We start from the raw sequence: 20036 nt of genomic DNA, 5'->3' as shown, positions 1-20036 counted from the left end.
AAATTTCTAGTTCGGCAATTGCACTGTAAGGTCTATCAGATAACCAAAATTTTAAACTTGATAATTTTAAACAAACAAGGTATCATGTTCAAAGTAAAAAATTGAAGATTTGGAAGTAATGACTATTAACTTTTATATATCAGTTTCAATAAATTATAAGCTGTTAAATGAAAGGCTATATCATTTAAAATTTTTAACCTCTATTAATGAATCTCTCACAAGTGCAGTTTTTTTTTAAAAAATCACACTAATAACAGAAAATACAATCAATAATTATTATAGTAAACTGTAACAAGACAGGTTATTTTGCACAAACGTGTTGAAACATATTGCATTTTGATTTACAAAAAAAAAATTAAAAATCTCAATACATTTTAGATTTTTTACATCTGACAAAAAAAGGAATAATTAAATTATTTTTTTCTGTTTAAAGCAAGATTCTAAGTCTCATTTGTATAATCTGCTTTGCTTTGGAAGATAATAATTGTTCTTATTGTAAATTAATAATTAATTATTTTTTGTGTTACATTTGTTTGTTTTTTTATTAATTTTCTTTTATTTTGCTTTTTCTTCTCTGAAACTCTGCTGCATTTTGCAAGATATTCTCAATTTCGGGCATCATTTTCCTCCCTCTGATATCAAACGGAAAAACCTCTTCATCGTTTTATAATGGCTAATATAATCAAGAAAATAGTTCTTTGTCAGAAACTGGTTATTTTATCATGATCATGTAAAATCTTTGAAAATTATTTTGCACTTTGTTAATGTGTAGCGCTTAAAAATATTTTTGAGTGCTTAAAAAGTGCTTATTTTTTGTTGAAAAACTTGGTTATGCACCCTGGATGTGTATAAAGGTACTTTCAAAGTACCTTTATACACATCCAGTTATTTTAAATTTTTTGATGTATTTTTAAATGTTTTACAGAATGACCAAAAGACATATTATATAAGATACAAAATACTGTGTATTTTCTATGGGTTTTAGTTTCAATTACAAAATTATGCAATATAAAGAAGAACTGTAAAAAGCACCAAATTTTCATGTTTTTAAAATGTGCTTTTAGTAACTGTTTTATATTTTTATTATTTTCTTCATTAATTGTTTTATTTGTTTTGTAATAAAACTTAAAACATTATTTTAAATTTTTTATGCTTGGTTGATCTTCTTACAGTTAAGTATATTGAAGTGTATTCTATTGTTTGAAGAAAAAAACTGTTGTTTATGGTATTGTACCATTTAAAATTTCGAATTAACTATTACTGCTGAAGTTATTGCACAAATCTATCCCCATATCTTAGAAAAAGCATCTTGAATAAAAATAATCGCTACATTATGATGAGGGTGACTACGCTATGATGAATTATTTTATAGAAATTAGGCAATTAAGATTTTAGCTAAGTTTTTTTTTTTAATAATTGTCATTGAACAGCCGACCAGATTTTTTGGTTTACGACTACTAATGTTCCACGCCATAGCCTTATAATTTTGAACCTAATCTGGAAGACAAGGGAACTCCTGTATCAAATAGTGTGATAAATTTGCCTTTGTGGAGCAATTTTTGATGGAACTAACCCACATTTGGGTTACATGGCGAGCAAAATCTCCCAAGGTTAGCCTGATGGCAAGAGGACTCTAACCTCTGATCCGTCTACCATTGAGGATATTTTACGTCAGTACTGTGGTCGGTGCAAGGGGAATGCGGAATTCGTATCGACCAGTTGGGATTCAAACCTGGTTCAGCTCATGAGACTGCGAATGCTCCATCACCTGAGCCATCTCGGCTCTTAGGTTAATATTGTAGTGGATTTATGTCTTTTGCTTATTTTAATATTACAGAAAAATCTTATAAAACTTCATTTGCTTAAAAAAACTATGCTGATGGTAATAAAAATCTAAGTGTTTTGAGTGCTTAAAAACAGGTGCTCATTCTCAAGACTCCATGTCGTGAGTGAGGAATATATTCATGCCTCATTCACATCTGGCGAGTCTTGAGAATGGGCGCATATTTTGAAGCTTCAAAACATGTTGACTCAGAATAATTTTTTTTTTTTTGCAAATGAAATTTTATATCATCAATATGTCAAATGGAAATCTTGCCATTTTAAAGTTTTAAGATATTTTTTGCATAATCATCTATAATTTACTCAGTTAAATCATCTTGATAATCCATCCTGCTTTATCCATATTTTAAATATCTCCAATACGTGATTTAAAATCATCGCTTGGTTTTTAAAATCTTTGTAATTGTATTCATTTATAATAAAAATAGCATTGGTATTTATTCATCGTTTTGATTTATAATTCAAATAGTATTGGTATTCATTCATCGCTCTCCTAGATCAAATTGCCCCCATAGATAGCACCCAGGGGTGGTGGTCGGTAAAACTACATTTTCTTTGTAGTTAACTTCAGTAGCTAACTCTGTAGTTCTACTTTATTACAATTGTTGTTAACGATAACTACTTTTTTTTAAAAATGTAGCAACTACAAACTACTTTAGAAATGCGTTCACTACTCTGCTACTTTTAGAAGACAAACTTAACTGGAGAACTTAATTTTCACCGATAGTCGAAATAGTGTTGAATAAAAAATTGGCTAGGTTAAATATAAGGAGATATTAAAAAGTTTTAATTCATGTTTACATGAAATAGTTTTTTTAATTTTAAAACACTTTTTATGAATTTGTTCTTTTAACTTTCAAAATCTATGCTTTTCTGGTCAGTGATTTAGGAAATAATCAAATATTTGTGATTTAAGTGATCAATGCTTTTTTACATCTTCAAAGAAATAAAGTGCAAACTTGCTGGGGGAAAAAAACAAAAAACACTGTTAAAGTACGAAAAACAAAAAAGCTAACCACGACGAATGACTTTTGATCTAATGATCGGATCTTCACGTTCTAGGACTTAATCTTAATGATTTGAGGGGGTGACCGAAAATAGGCTAATTAATTAATGCAGACGATATTTTAATTTATGAAATCAGATCCAAAAGCGTACTTTATAGTTCCTGTGAAATCGAATTCTAAGAAAGTCAGATATTTGGGGTTTGATTTCTGAGGAACGATTCGACCGATTTTGCCTAGTATCAGTTCCTGGCCAAATTATTTAATGCACTAAAAATTCTATATAAATTATCAACTTACTTTAACGACTGAAACCAGTTTGCACTTGTTTACGTCCATGTATTAATTGGTTAACATTGTAATGCAATACTTTAAAAATAATTACAAATAGGAAGTATATAAAAAATCTCTAGAATAGCACTCATTACATGTATGTTTAAATATAAAAGTATCGCATATACACTCGTGCAAAACACTAGTTATTAAAAAACTACAGTGTCTCGAATGATTTGGTCGAATTAATAATAATGTACTAATATAATACCTGATATAATAAATATTTATATAATCTATCGTCAAATTTACATTATATATCGTTTAATTTAAACGTAAACAAGTGCAAACCGCGTAAAAGCAATAAAGCTGTATAGTATCACCTAATAATTAAGATTTTACATAGAAACTTATAGTGCGTGTAATAATTTGGCCAGGGGCCGTAGATCTTATTAATGCTCAGCCACAGAGGTATTCTCATTGCGTACGTTTACCCGAAATATAGTAAAGGATAGTTTAGATGAATGCAGTAAACAATTTTTATTCCGTGAACATTTAACGAAAACATTTTACAACACTTTTATTCATAGCTTTCTTTTATTTACGTCGCACTAGAGCTGCACAATGGGCTATTGGCGACGGTCCGAGAAACATCCCCGAGGATGATCCGAAGACATGCCATCACAATTTTGATCCTCTACAGAGGGGATGGCTCTTCCTTTTTGGTAGCCCGACGACCTGTGCGCGAAGTCGAGCACATTACTTTAGAACAGTTTAACGAGGACCGATGATCAAAGTGGTCACCCACCCGCTTACTGACCGCAGCCAGTGATGCTTGACTTCGGTGCTCTACTGGGAACTGTGTCCTAATGATCGGGATCATTAATTAAATAAAAATGACCTATCAGTATTGATTATTGACTCATTAGGTTGGAGGAAAAAGTGGCTGCTAAGTTATTAGTCTACCAGCCAAGGCCGTAGCCGGGATTTTTTTTCATGGTAAGAAGCAAGGACGGTTTCAGACCTACAAAGTAGGGGGAAAACATTGTAACAAATATTGTTTATTCTGTTGTTTGCAAAAGTTAAACTAGTAATTAAAAAATATTACATAATAATTATTTTTCAATTAATATTACATAATAATTATAATCAATTTGTAAACAAAGTTTACAAAGACATGCAACGGAGATTTGAAGAAAATTTTTCGATTACTTTTTTAGGACAAACCGGAATATCCCGAAATATGCTTAATAAAGTTAGTTAATAAAAGGTTTGATTCGACAGTTTTTGTTTTTCTTTTTACTGAGAGGCTCAAAGAAGGACTAAAAAGTTTGAATCCCAGAATTTTGGGGGGGGGGGATTTGTCCCGACGGTCCCCCTCTGGCTACGGGCTTGCTACCAGCCACTGGCTACTAATTTAAATTTTCAAGTCTATTTTGAAGTCAACAATCATTGTCAGATTAACTTTGGATAACTCAGTCTTTGCCTTCAACTAAATTTACTCAATGGTTTTGATACATTAGACAAGTAAATGGTCTAAAAAATATCTAAAATCAAATTTCTATGCAGTTATTGGGTAACATTCTTGTCACCTATAGCCTTTGGAAGTTGTAATAGTTTTCTCTCCTACACTAAATGTTGCAATTTTTTTTCAGAAAAATTTTATTTAAAGGATTTTTAACTACCAAAAACTTTACCTAAGTGTATTTTTATTATTATATGTAAATCGTGAAATACAGTTTCTTTTTCATTTCAGGCTTGCAATCAAGCTTCATCTTCCATGAATCTTAAGAAAACGAAAAATAAGAAGAGATTTGAATTTTGAAATAAAATGTTTTGCTTCAACATTTGTAATTAAAATATTTATTTATCACTTTTACTTTGATGATGATTCCTATTAAATATTTATTTTGTTTATTGTGAATTTCTGGTTTTCATTGTATATTCTTTAAAAGTTACCATTCCCTTGTCGACGTTGCCATTCTTTCCAAGTAATAGCTAGGAGGCGGAACCCTTGTGAAATCCTAGAAACAAGGAGTGATTGATGTCTTGTTTGTATAAAAAGAACAATTCCTTTTTATTATTCAATAATATTAGATACCTTTTTATAGATTTTTTGTTTCTTGTGCTTATGACTGTGCCCTTGCTTGGTATTTGAGTTAACAGTTACTTGTTGTCAAGGCAAAAAAGAAATTTTATTATTTTTTTTAAATAATATATATGCACATTAGTGTTCAATAGATTGGTGATAATAAATGAGGAACTGTTGTTTATATTTTAATTCTATATGTATGAACATTTATTTCATGATTTTGTAGATTGAATATAAAGATTTCTGAAAAACACTTTATATTTTAACTGTCTAAAAAACAGATGTCGAAGTATATTTTGGGGGTATCCTTTTAATATCTAAATTTAATTTATTATAAGCACTAATTTTTAAATATTTTTTTAATAACTATTATATTCTGAAGTGGCTGATTTTTTTTTAATGTAATTTATATACCAAGCAATATGAAGTATTATAAAAAAATACAGTGAATGAAATAAAATAATTTTTAATAATATTTGTAAACAGTAGAGTTCATTAAAAAAAAATATGTCCATTTCTTTAAAAAAAAATAATAGAAAAAAAGGGAAAATATTTAAAGAAAAAAAAGGAAATAATAGGTCTCAAACGTGAATCAATATTCGATTGTCTACTCATTAAGTGTGTTTTAATACAAGTGAAGTTTATGCCTGCATTAAAAATATATTTCGCTTAAATTAACCCTTTGACGGTCAGAGAAATGAGCAATTTTCGTTTCATTAATTCGCGCCGTATTACGTGCAAACAGTAGTCGAAAGTGGCATCTGTTTTCCACCTCCATTCTTCCGAAAATGTCACCCTTCTGTAGCGATGCCAACTGCTCCGTCTTCTGGAATTGTAATAATAAAGTGGTAGCAAATTATGTAGTAAGTTTCGTTGGAGAAGGACAGTTACGCCTACTTTTTAATAGTAGAGCGTTGTTTTGACGTTGCATTTTATATGTTACTTATAGTTTTTGATATTTAGTGGTGAGAAAATTACTTAAAAGGAAAAATACTAAAGTGAAAGTAACTTGACTTTCGCTATCACTAGGAAATACTATTTTACAAAGCGGAACAAGTTGGCATCTCTGGATGCGGTAGATAGCTCGTCTCACGCGTTTTAAAAATTTCTTAAAGTATTCGTAGCACATAAATAACAGTTTTTGCGTACTTTTCGTTTTTAACATAGTCAATGCAGAATAATAATGGCGAACGAGCTCAGCTCGTCAGCGCGCATTGGGGAAAAATTTCACTACGCGAGTAGTGCTCGTTACTAACCATTACGGTCAAAATCTTGCTCCCGAGCGGAACTCGTCTGCGCGCATTATGAGGCACGATTCGATTGCGAGCTGAACTCGTTCATAACCGTCAAAGGGTTAAAGAGCATGGTTGAAAACCTTGGAGAGGTTAAACATTTGCAAATACTGCTGCTCCCGGAGTAAAATATGTTTGCTTTAAATTATTTTGAGTTATTTTCTTAAAATTTAAGTATGAAAATTAAAGCAAAATTTCATTATAATTCTCGTGAAAACAAATAATGTGTATTACCATCAAAGTTCATATTTTAAATGGCGTAATCTTCTTGTTCAGTGGTAAATATCTCTTTTCAATTTATCCTTATTAATCTTTTTTTTTTCAACAAGAATTATAATGTAATCTTGTTTATATTATTAAGATTAAACTTTATAAAAACTTTAAATATTGGTTACAAAATAAAAGAAATTCAGTAAAACACATTAAAAATTAAATTTCTAAGTTACAAATAAGTTTTCTCAAGTAATTCAAAAACAAAAAAACAGGCAATTGTTTTTTGTTTTTAATATTTGAATTTTGTAAAAGAAAATTACATTAAAAAATAATAAATATATATTGAATAAAGCAAACAAAATAGTTATCCACCTTTTTTGATCAGAAACCTAGAAATATAAGTAAAATTTAGCAGGCGATCATTGTGTCGTGACTTAAAAAGAGTAAAGTTTTATTATTTTACAAGTAAATTAATTAAACTTTATATGGCAGCTAATTTTAACCCTATTCGAGGTTTTCAACCATTATCTTTACTTTAAGCTTAATTTCGTTTAAATGCACATTTTACAGCTGTGTAATGGACAAAAACACTCCGTAATCTAATGACCGGTTTTTCGTGTCATACGATTTATGGTTCAAGGGGGTCACTTCCAAGGATGGACTGAACTACTGGGACCTGCAATGTATTTGGAAACCTTCACGCGCTGAGATCCTTTCGGCTGATTTTAGTTATAAAGAGGGAGAACAAGGATATTCTGTTGGAAATATGATCGATAATCGTCTCAAATCAGCCGAATTTATGCTCGTTGTTTATCTTTGGCTAAGTCACGGGATAAGTTCCAAAAAGCTCGATGTCGGGCGTTTATAGGCAGTGGTAACAAACCACCCTCATGAGAATACCCTTACGAAAATTTAAGGTTAATTTGAGGTATTTTTGAGGTATTAAGGTTGATTTGAGGTATATTTAAGGTTGCACAGAAAACAGCAATAAAAATTATACCTCGTAAAGGTTGTAATTAAGGTGTACGAGGCTGTTTTATGTATACTTCAGCTTATTTTGAGGTTGTTTAAAATCAACTAGGCCGATGAGGTGATTTTCAAGGTATACCAGGTTGATTTTCTGACACTTGTAACAAAAGAGGTATTTTTGAGGTATATGAAGTCATTTTATTTATACCTAAGCTTATTTTGAGGTTGTTTTAAATTCACTTCATATCAACCAGACTGATGAGGTAGTTTTTAAGGTATACCAGGCTGTTTTTTTTTTACACTTGTAGAAAAAGAGGTACTTATAAGGTATAAAAAAATTTACCTTATTTCAACCAGCGAGAGTGAGGTATTAACGTCGCCAATAGCCCATTGTGCAGCTCTAGTGCGACGTAAATGAACAACAGGAAATATTATATTCAACTTATTTTAAAAGTTATTTTTAATCCTTCTCTCTTAGACATTTTCTTCACATAAAAATTACTCACAATTTTAAAATAAATGCTTCTTATCAGCTTGTAATTTGTTCTATTCGATTGAGTGTAAAAAAAGAATAAAAATTGGTACATAGCATTAAATTTTTAATTTTAAATTGTTGATTCTTGATTAAATTGATTACAAAATATTAAAATAACTATTTTTTAAGAAACTTTGATGTGATTGACAATAACGTCCTTTTCAGAATCAGCGTCAAAAATTTAAAAAAAGCTATTAGTTTCATGAAGTCTGACAAAAAGTTTAAAAATATAGACTTGGTTTATAGAGTTTAAAGATTTGTAAAAAAACAAAGAAAGAAAATCTAATTATCAAACTTACAAGTTAATATTACCAGATGTATAGAAAAATAAAAAGTGTTAAAATTGCAAAATAAGATTGCAATTATGTATTTGAATTTCTGTAAATGTTGTTAATGGTAGTACTGTCTTCAGTGTATTTTATTTTGTGGCTGTGATACCTGTCATGCTTTTTAGCTACGAGGATTGTATTGAAATGGCAGAAGAGTAATACTATTTATCTGAAAAAGAAAATTAATTTCATCCAGTTAATTTAAATCATTAAAAAAAACTATTTCGAATATTTCAATATTTCAAAACCTGCCACTATTATTGTATATATATCTTTCTTACTGATTCGTATTTTTTTTTTCTTTTAGGTTCCAATAATTACAAGTTTCAACATGTAGACGGAAACAGTATTTAAAATAATTTTGTTGGTTTGTAAAAAAAATGAAATTTTAGTTTTAAATAAAAGTAATTTGAATTTCAGCTGACTAGTTATTTAAATTTGTAGTTTTATGGCTTTATAAATTCAAGCACCTTAGACTACTATCTTCTAAAAATACGAGTATGAGTTCCCATAAATAATTTTTACTAACTGTAGAATTTGGACAAGTGTTATTTTAAGATGATTTAATTCAAACTATTAAAATTATAGAAGAATTAGGATTTTGAAACCTTCTTTTATAGCTTAACAAACGAATCAATTACTGCCGAAGGTTTAATATTAAAAAGTTCAGGTTGATAAATGATTTCTACTAGTAAAAAAATTTAATGATATACATTATTCTTCATATAATATATATAATATCTTTATATATATAATATATTTATATATATTATATTTTTTATACAGTGAGTCTAAAAATTAATAAACTAGGTGGTCCGTATAACACCTCACCGTCGTAAGTGCTAAAAAAAATTTAGGTTGAGCTATATAAGCCTGAAGTGCAAAATGTCGCATCTTTGATTGATAAATTAATACTTCTAAAAATACAAAAATATAAACTTGAGGTTACGAAATAATAGCTTAAGGTAGAACATGGAGCACATGACGTTAATAAAAAATAACCTTTCCAAGTCTTGAAAATACACTTCAGGTTGATTTATAACAACCTGAAGTGTAAGATGGCACACCTTAGGTTGAAAAATATATACCTCTACAAGCATAAAATTATATACCTAAGGTTGAAAAATAATTACCTGAGGTAGAACAAAATACACCTGAGGTTGATTTATAACAACCAGAAGTGTAAAACGACACATCACACGTTGATAAATATATATCTCTACAAGCATAAAATTATATACCTGAGGTGGAAAAATAATTACCTGAGGTAGAACAAAATACATTTGAGGTTGATTTATAATAACCTGAAGTGCAAAATGATACACTAGATTTTGAAAAATATATGCCTCTACAAGCATAAAATTAGATACCTGAGGTTGAAAAATAATTTGAAGTCGAACAAAATACACCTGAGGTTGATTTATAATAACCTGAAGTGTAAAATGACGCACCTTAGGTTGTTGAATAAATACTTCCACAAGTGTAAAAAATATACTTCAGGCTGATAAGTAATAGCCTATGGTTGAAAATGAAGCACTTTAAAGTAGTAAATATCGACCTCTCCACAGATGAAAAATTAAACACCTCAGGTTGAAACATATATACCTCTGGAGGTATATTTAAGGTATATTTGAGGTTGATTTCGAGGTATTCATTTGCACCCTTTTCAACCTTAACGACGTATTTAAATAACAACCTCCTTTATACCTTTAAAATATACCTCGTTTATACCTCATTTATACCTCGATTTTTTCATAAGGGTATGTTTTCCTTACGGGAGACCAGGCCTCGAAAAACCACCTGTCCGCCCGTCCTCGGCGGTCAAAATTTCCCAGTGGACAACAAATATCTCGAATCCGACGTCCGCGCGGACGGCGATTTTCCCGTTAATATTCGTGATACATTTTCAATTTTTGTTATCTTACAAGAGTCTAGCGCCTCACTTCTAAAATGACCCTCTAATCTAGAAATACAGCAACATGCTGCGCTTGGTGGAATTGATGTTTTCTCTGTCTGGGAGCACTGCAGTGGTTGAAAGAGGCTTTTCAGCAATGAGCTTACAAAAAAAACACAAGATGTTAAAATATAACATAAAATAAAATAAATAAATAAGTAAAAATTATTCGAAATTTTTCCGTTTATTAGCTATTATTCGCTATTTCCCAACAAAAAAAAAAAACATTTTTAAATACAGAACACTTTATTCACGTTAAAATATCGAAAAATATATTAAAACAAAAATTAAAAAAGATTGAAAGTCGACCCCCACTGGGTTTTGAACCCAGGGTATCCGGGACTACAAATCTACTTTGCCACACAGCTTTACCAACTACGCCACGATTCACGTGCCTGGCCAGCGAATATTTAGCTTAAGACCCCTCCTCCCGGTTAGTCAACAAAACTTATTTTGGCCCATTGTATTCCCACTAATAGATCTATAAGGAATTCCTTTATGTACAATTGTACGTTACATTAAAGTCTAATTTCGAGTCGAATTTAGAATTTACACGTTAATATTATAGGGAGTTACGGGGTGTAATGTGTGCGTGCCTCCTGATACGATTTTTGTCAAATCTTCAAAAAATTTTCTTTCTTTCTTTATTTTTTTTTTATTTTAAATTATATTATTTTTTTATGTGTTTTCGATATTCTGGAGGTTCCTGCAAGAAGGAAAAAAAAATTTATTGGGAAAATGGGAAAAAAACTGGAAAAATCCAGGAAAATCAGTTTATTTGCTCTTTTTCGACTTCTATTGTAACATTTTGGATATTCTAGCAAGCATGGGGTGTTTTCTGTGTGTGAAGTCCAGTAAAGAAAGCGTAATGGAATAATAATAAAAAAGAAGAAGAAAAAAATAAAATGGCTCGAGAAAGGTTCAAATTTCAAGACCCCCTAGCTCCCTTTATCAAGGTATAATTTTCAAACTCGAACCCTAAGTAGGGATCTATGGTCCAAACAAGGCTGCTGAAGATAATTTTTATAGGCCAATTAGGGGGGTCATAGTGGGCCCCTAAAGGTATATTGCGAAGATAAGAGGAGAGAGCTTTTGAAGCGAAACTGTGGTAGGCTTCACGTATCACCGTGAACTGGAAGACAGGCTACCAGACAAGCAAGTTCGCAGCAGGAGGAGGGGTCCTGGTTTCGAATCTCAGGGACGGTCAAATTTTCAAGAAATTTTCTTTTCTTTTTTTTGTTTATTTTAAATTATATTATTTTTTTATGTGTTTTTCGATATTCTAGAGATTCCTGCATGTAGGGAAAAAAATTTTATTGGGAAAAAGGGAAAAAACTGGAAAAATACAGCAAAATCATTTTATTTGCTCTTTTTCGACTTTATTGTAACATTTTGGATATTCTAGCATGCATTGGGTGTTTTTTGCGTGTGAAGTCCAGCAAAGAAAGCGTAATGGAATAATAATAAAAAAAAAAAAGGAATGAAAAAATAAAATGGCTCGAGAAAGTTTCAAGTGCCCCTAGCTCCTTTTAATATCAAGGTATAATTTTCAAACTCGAACCCTAAGTAGGGGTCTATGGTCTAAACAAGGCTGCTGAAGATAATTTTTATAGGCCAATTAGGGGGGTCTCAAGGGGCCCCTAAAGGTATTTAACGAAGATGGGAGGAGAGAGCTTTTGAAGCGAAACTGTGGTAGGCTTCACGTATCACCGTGGACAGGAAGGTAGGCCACCAGGCAAGCAAGTTTGCTGCACGAGGGAGGGGTACTGGGTTCGAATCCCAGGGACGGAAAAATTTTCAAAAAATTTCCTTTTTTTTTGTTTATTTTAAACTATATTATTTTTTTCTTATGTTTCTCGATATTCTGGAGGTTCCTGCATGCAGGAAAAAAAAATTTTTCTTGGGAAAAATGGGAAAAAACTGGAAAAATCCTGGAAAATCAGTTTATTTTCTCTTTTTCGACTTCTATTGTAATATTTTGCATATTCTACCATGCATGGGGTGTTTCCTGTGTGTGAAGTCCAGCAAAGAAAGCGTAATGGAATAATAAAAAAAAAAAAGTAAGAAATAAAATGGCTTGAGAAAGGTTCAAGTTTCAAGTGCCCCTAGCTCCTTTTAATATCAAGGTATAATTTTCAAACTCGAACCCTAAGTAGGGATCTAGGGTTCAAACAAGGCTGCTGAAGATAATTTTTATAGGCTAATTTGGGGGGTCACAAGGGGCCCCAAAGCGAATATTACGAAGATGAGAGGAGAGAGCTTTTGAAGCAAAACTGTGGTAGGCTTCACGTATCACCGTGGACTGGAAGGTAGGCCACCAGACAAGCAAGTTTGCTGCACGAGGGAGGGGTCCTGGGTTCAAATCCCAAGGATGGTAAAATTTTCAAAAAATTTTCCTTTCTTTTTTTTTGTTGTTTATTTTAATTTATATTGTTTTTTATGTGTTCTTCGATATTCTGGAGGTTCCTGCATGTAGGAAAAAAAATTTTTTATGGGGAAAATGGGAAAAAACTGGAAAAATCCAGGAAAATCAGTTTATTTGCTCTTTTTCAACTTCTATTGTAACATTTTGGATATTCTAGCATGCATGGGGTGTTTTCTATGTGCGAAGTCCAGCAAAGAAAGCGTAATGGAATAATAAAAAAAAGGAATAAAAAAATAAAATGGCTCGAGAAAGGTTCAAATTTCAAGACCCCCTAGCTCACTTTAATATCAAGGTATAATTTTCAAACTCGAACCCTAAGTAGGGGTCTATGGTCCAAACAAGGCTGCTGAAGATAATTTTTATAGGCCAATTAGGGGGGTCTCAAGGGGCCCCTAAAGGTATCTTACGAAGATGAGAGGAGAGAGCTTTTGAAGCGAAACTGTGGTAGGCTTCATGTATCACCGTGGACTGGAAGGCAGGTCACCAAACAAGCAAGTTTTCAGGAGGAGGGAGAGGTCCTGGGTTTGAATCCCAGGGACTTTCAAATTATCAAAAAAATTTCTTTTTTTATTTTTTTTGTTTATTTCGAATCACATTATTTTTTTTATGTGTTTTTCGACATTCTGGAGGTTCCTGCATGCTTGAGAAAAAAAATTTTTTATTGGGAGAAAGGGAAAAAACTGCAAAAATACAGCAAAATCATTTTATTTGCTCTTTTTCGACTTTATTGTAACATTTTGGATATTCTAGCATGCATGGGGTGTTTTCTGCGTGTGAAGTCCAGCAAAGAAAGCGTAATGGAATAATAATAAAAAAAAAAGAATGAAAAAATAAAATATCTCGAGAAAGTTTCAAGTGCCCCTAGCTCCTTTTAATATCAAGGTATAATTTTCAAACTCGAACCCTAAGTAGGGGTCTATGGTCCAAACAAGGCTGCTGAAGATAATTTTTATAGGCCAATTAGGGGGGTCTCAAGAGGCCCCAAAAGGTATTTTACGAAGATGGGAGGAGAGAGCTTTGAAGCGAAACTGTGGTAGGCTTCACGTATCACCGTGGACTGGAAGGTAGGCCACCAGGCAAGCAAGTTTGCTGCACGAGGGAGGGGTACTGGGTTCGAATCCCAGGGACGGAAAAATTTTCAAAAAATTTCCTTTTTTTTTGTTTATTTTAAATTATATTATTTTTTTCTTATGTTTTTCGATATTCTAGAGGTTCCTGCACGCAGGAAAAAAAATTTTTCTTGGGAAAATTGGGAAAAAACTAGAAAAATCCTGGAAAATCAGTTTATTTTCTCTTTTTCGACTTCTATTGTAATATTTTGCATATTCTAGCATGCATGGGGTGTTTTCTGTGTATGAAGTCCAGCAAAGAAAGCGTAAAGGAATAATAAGAAAAAAAGAATAAAAAAATAAAATGGCTCGAGAAAGGTTCAAATTTCAAGACCCCCTAGCTCCCCTTAATATCAAGGTATAATTTTCAAACTCGAACCCTAAGTAGGGGTCTATGGCCCAAACAAGGCAGCTGAAGATAATTTTTATAGGCCATTTAGGGGGGTCACAGTGGGCCTCTAAAGGTATATTGCGAAGATGAGAGAAGAGAGCTTTTGAAGCGAAACTGTGGTAGGCTTCACGTATCACCGTGGAATGGAAGGGAGGCCACCAGACTGGCAAGTTCGCTGCAGGAGGGAGTTTTTCAGGTTCGAGTCCCAGGGACGGTCAAATTTTTAAAAAATTTCCTTTTTTTTGTTGTTCATTTTAAATTATATTATTTTTTTTATGTGTTTTTCGATATTCTGGTGGTTCCTTTATGTAGGAGAAAAAAAAATTTTATTGGGAAAATGGAAAAAAACTGGAAAAATCCAGGAAAATCAGTTTATTTGCTTTTTTTCAACTTCTATTGTAACATTTTGGATATTCTAGCATGCATGGGGTGTTTTCTATGTGCGAAGTCCAGCAAAGAAAGCGTAATGGAATAATAAAAAAAAAGAATAAAAAAATAAAATGGCTCGAGAAAGGTTCAAATTTCAAGACCCCCTAGCTCACTTTAATATCAAGGTATAATTTTCCAACTCGAACCCTAAGTAGGGGTCTATGGTCCAAACAAGACTGCTAAAGATAATATTTATAGGCCAATTTGGGGGGTCACAGTGGGCCCCTAAATGTATATTGCGAAGATGAGAGGAGAGAGCTTTTGAAGCGAAACTGTGGTAGGCTTCACGTATCACCGTGGACAGAAAGGTAGGCCACCAGACAAGCAAGTTCGCTGCAAGAGGAGGGGTCCTGGGTTCGATCCCCAGGGACGGCAAAAGTTTCAAAAAGTTTTCTTTTTTTTTGTTGTTTATTTTGAATTATATTGTTTTTTATGTGTTTTTCGATATTCTGGAGGTTCCTGCATGTAGGAAAAAAAAATGTTTTATGTGGAAAATGGGAAAAAACTGGAAAAATCCAGGAAAATCAGTTTATTTGCTCTTTTTCGACTTCTATTGTAACATATTGGATATTCTAGCATGCATGGGGTGTTTTCTGTGTGTGAAATTCATCAAAGAAAGCGTAATGGAATAATAAAAAAAAAAAGAATAAAAAAATAAAATGGCTTGAGAAAGGTTCAAATTTCAAGACCCCCAAGCTCCCTTTAACATCAAGGTATAATTTTCAATCTCGAACCCTAACTACGGGTCTATGGTCCAAACAAGGCTGTTGAAGATAATTTTTATAGGCCAGTTAGGGGGGTCACAGTGGGCCCCTAAAGGTATATTGCGAAGATGAGAGGAGAGAGCTTTTGAAGCGAAACTGTGGTAGGCTTCACGTATCACCGTGGACAGGAAGGTAAGCCACCAGGCAGGTAAGTTTGCTTCAAGAGGGAGGGTTCCTGGGTTGGGATCCCAGGGACGGTAAAATTTTCAAAATTATTATTATTTTTCTTTTTTTGTTTATTTGAAATTATATTGTTTTTTTTTATGTGTTTTCGATATTCTGGAGGTTTCTGCATGTAGGAAAAAAAATTTTTTATGTGGAAAATGGGAAAAAACTGGAAAAATCCAGGAAAATCAGTTTATTTGCACTTTTTCGACTTCTATTGTAACATTTTAGATATTCTAACATGCATGGGGTGTTTTCTGTGTGTGAAGTCCAGAAAAGAAAGCGTAATGGAATAATAAAAAAAAAAAGAATAAAAAAATAAAATGGCTCGAGAAAGGTTCAAATTTCAAGACCCCCTAGCTCCCTTTAATATCAAGTTATAATTTTCAAACTCGAACCCTAAGTAGGGGTCTATGGTCCAATCAAGGCTGCTGAAGATAATTTTTATAGACAAATTAGGGGGGTTGCAGTGGGCCCCTAAAGTTATAATGTGAAGATGAGAGCAGAGAGCTTTTGAAACGAAACTGTGGTAGGCTTCACGTATCACCGTGGACTGGAAGGTAGGCAACCAGACAAGCAAGTTCGCTGCTGGAGGGAGGGGTCCTGGGTTCGAATCCCAGGGACGGTCAAGTTTTCAAAAAAGTTTCTTTTTTGTTTTGTTTTTAGCTTATTTTAAATTATAATATTTTTTTAATGTGTTTTTCGATATTCAGGAGGTTTCTGCATGTCGGAGAAAAAATTTTTTTTATTGGGAAAATGGAAAAAACTGGAAAAATCCAGGAAAATCAGTTTATTTGCTCTTTTTCGAGTTCTATTGTAACATTTTGGATATTCTAGCATGTATGGGCAGTTTTCTATGAGTGAAGTCCAGCGAAGAAAGCGTAATGGAATAATAAAAAAAAAAGAATAAAAAAATAAAATGGCTCGAGAAAGGTTCAAATTTCAAGAACCCCTAGCTCCCTTTAATATCAAGTTATAATTTTCAAACTCGTACCCTAAGTAGGGGTCTAGGGTCCAAACAAGGCTGCTGAAGATAATTTTTATAGGCCATTTAGGGGGGTCGCAGTGGGCCCCTAAAGGTATATTGCGAAAATGAGAGAAGAGAGCTTTTGAAGCGAAACTGTGGTAGGCTTCTCGTATCACCGTGGAATGGAAGGTAGGCCACCAGACAAGCAAGTTCGCTGCAGGAGGGAGGGGTACAGGTTCGAATCCCGGGGACGGTCAAATTTTCAAAAAATTTCCTTTTTTTTTGTTTATTTTAAATTATATTTTTTTTTCTTATGTTTTTCGATATTCTGGAGGTTCCTGCATGTAGGAAAAAAAAATTTTTATTGGGAAAAAACTGGAAAAATCCAGGAAAATCAGTTTATTTATTCTTTTTCAACTTCTATTGTAACATTTTGGATATTCTAGCATGCATGGGGTGTTTTCTATGTGCGAAGTCCAGCAAAGAAAGCGTAATGGAATAATAAAAAAAAAGAATAAAAAAATAAAATGGCTCGAGAAAGGTTCAAATTTCAAGACCCCCTAGCTCACTTTAATATCAAGGTATAATTTTCAAACTCGAACCCTAAGTAGGGGTCTATGGTCCAAACAAGACTGCTAAAGATAATATTTATAGGCCAATTTGGAGGGTCACAGTGGGCCCCTAAATGTATATTGCGAAGATGAGAGGAGAGAGCTTTTGAAGCGAAACTGTGGTAGGCTTCACGTATCACCGTGGACAGAAAGGTAGGCCACCAGACAAGCAAGTTTGCTGCAAGAGGGAGGGGTCCTGGGTTCGAATCCCAGAGACGGCAAGAGTTTCAAAAAATTTTCTTTTTTTTTGTTGTTTATTTTGAATTATATTGTTTTTTATGTGTTTTTCGTTATTCTGGAGGTTCCTGCATGTAGGAAAAAAAATGTTTTATGTGGAAAATGGGAAAAAACTGGAAAAATCCAGGAAAATCAGTTTATTTGCTCTTTTTCGACTTCTATTGTAACATATTGGATATTCTAGCATGCATGGGGTGTTTTCCGTGTGTGAAATCCATCAAAGAAAGCGTAATGGAATAATAAAAAAAAAAGAATAAAAAAATAAAATGGCTTGAGAAAGGTTCAAATTTCAAGACCCCCTAGCTCCCTTTAACATCAAGGTATAATTTTCAATCTCGAACCCTAACTAGGGGTCTATGGTCCAAACAAGGCTGTTGAAGATAATTTTTATAGGCCATTTAGGGGGGTCACAGTGGGCCCCTAAAGGTATATTGCGAAGATGAGAGGAGAGAACTTTTGAAGCGAAACTGTGGTAGGCTTTACGTTTCACCGTGGACAGGAAGGTAAGCCACCAGGCAAGTAAGTTTGCTTCAAGAGGGAGGGGTCCTGGGTTCGAATCCCAGGGACGGTAAAATTTTCAAAATTATTATTATTTTTTTTGTTTATTTGAAATTATATTGTATTTTTTTATGTGTTTTCGATATTCTGGAGGTTTCTGCATGTAGGAAAAAAAATTTTTTATGTGGAAAATGGGAAAAAACTGGAAAAATCCAGGAAAATCAGTTTATTTGCTCTTTTTCGACTTCTATTGTAACATTTTAGATATTCTAACATGCATGGGGTGTTTTCTGTGTGTGAAGTCCAGCAAAGAAAGCGTAATGGAATAATAAAAAAAAAGAATAAAAAAATAAAATGGCTCGAGAAAGGTTCAAATTTCAAGACCCCCTAGCTCCCTTTAATATCAAGTTATAATTTTCAAACTCGAACCCTAAGTAAGGGTCTATGGTCCAATCAAGGCTGCTGAAGATAATTTTTATAGACAAATTAGGGGGGTTACAGTGGGCCCCTAAAGTTATAATGCGAAGATGAGAGCAGAGAGCTTTTGAAGCGAAACTGTGGTAGGCTTCACGTATCACCGTGGACTGGAAGGTAGGCAACCAGACAAGCAAGTTCGCTGCTGGAGGGAGGGGTCCTGGGTTCGAATCCCAGGGACGGTCAAGTTTTCAAAAAAGTTTCTTTTTTGTTTTGTTTTTAGCTTATTTTAAATTATAATATTTTTTTAATGTGTTTTTCGATATTCTGGAGGTTTCTGCATGTCGGAGAAAAATTTTTTTTTATTGGGAAAATGGAAAAAACTGGAAAAATCTAGGAAAATCAGTTTATTTGCTCTTTTTCGACTTCTATTGAAACATTTTGGATATTCTAGCATGTATGGGCAGTTTTCTATGAGTGAAGTCCAGCGAAGAAAGCGTAATGGAATAATAAAAAAAAAAGAATAAAAAAATAAAATGGCTCGAGAAAGGTTCAAATTTCAAGACCCCCTAGCTCCCTTTAATATCAAGGTATAATTTTCAAACTCGAACCCTAAGTAGGGGTCTAGGGTCCAAACAAGGCTGCTGAAGATAATTTTTATAGGCCATTTAGGGGGGTCGCAGTGGGCCCCTAAAGGTATATTGCGAAAATGAGAGAAGAGAGCTTTTGAAGCGAAACTGTGGTAGGCTTCTCGTATCACCGTGGAATGGAAGGTAGGCCACCAGACAAGCAAGTTCGCTGCAGGAGGGAGGGGTACAGGTTCGAATCCCGGGGACGGTCAAATTTTCAAAAAATTTCCTTTTTTTTGTTTATTTTAAATTATATTATTTTTTTTCTTATGTTTTTCGATATTCTGGAGGTTCCTGCATGTAGGAAAATTTTTTTTTCTTGGGGAAAAGTGGGAAAAAACTAGAAAAATCCAGGAAAATCAGTTTATTTGCTCTTTTTCGACTTCTATTGTAACATATTGGATATTCTAGCATGCATGGGGTGTTTTCTGTGTGTGAAATCCTGCAAAGAGAGCGTAATGGGATGATAAAAAAAAAGAATAAAAAAATAAAATGGCTCGAGAAAGGTTCAAATTTCAAGACCCCCTAGCTCCCTTTAATATCAAGTTATAATTTTCAAACTCGAACCCTAAGTAGGGGTCTATGGTCCAATCAAGGCTGCTGAAGATAATTTTTATAGGCCAATTAGGGGGTCACAAGGGGCCCCTAAAGGTATATTACGAAGATGAGAGAAGAGAGCTTTTGAAGCGAAACTGTGGTAGGCTTCACGTATCACCGTGGAATGGAAGGTAGGTCACCAGACAAGCAAGTTTGCTGCAGGAGGGAGGGGTACAGGTTCGAATCCAAGGGACGTTTAAATTTTCAAAAATTTCCTTTTTTTTGTTTATTTTAAATTACATTATTTTTTTCTGATGTTTTTCGATATTCTGGAGGTTCCTGCGTGTAGGAAAAAAA

The 20036-nt window shown here is 33.1% G+C and overlaps 1 protein-coding gene across 13 annotated transcripts in view; it reads left to right on the top strand.

Moving 5' to 3' along the window:
* The window catches only part of LOC147816766 (uncharacterized), a 46150-nt gene extending 41107 nt beyond the window's left edge, over positions 1-5043 (top strand). For 10 of the 13 annotated variants that reach the window (XM_087151029.1, XM_087151015.1, XM_087151007.1 and 7 more), the window contains one exon: positions 600-2925. In XM_087151029.1, coding sequence (XP_087007155.1) covers positions 600-636 — 37 coding nt within the window. In that variant the 3' untranslated portion in view covers positions 637-2925. Of the gene's footprint in view, positions 1-599; positions 2926-4875 lie in introns of those variants that run through there. The other 3 variants (XM_087151023.1, XM_087151012.1, XM_087151008.1) reach the window with 1 other exon arrangement.
* Positions 5044-20036: the final 14993 nt, after the last annotated feature.

Source organism: Parasteatoda tepidariorum, chromosome 1 (assembly GCF_982258835.1).
Source record: "Parasteatoda tepidariorum strain Cologne lab strain chromosome 1, Ptep-v5.0, whole genome shotgun sequence".
Taxonomy (NCBI): Eukaryota; Metazoa; Arthropoda; class Arachnida; order Araneae; family Theridiidae; genus Parasteatoda; species Parasteatoda tepidariorum.
This window is presented reverse-complemented; position numbering and strand designations above follow the sequence as displayed.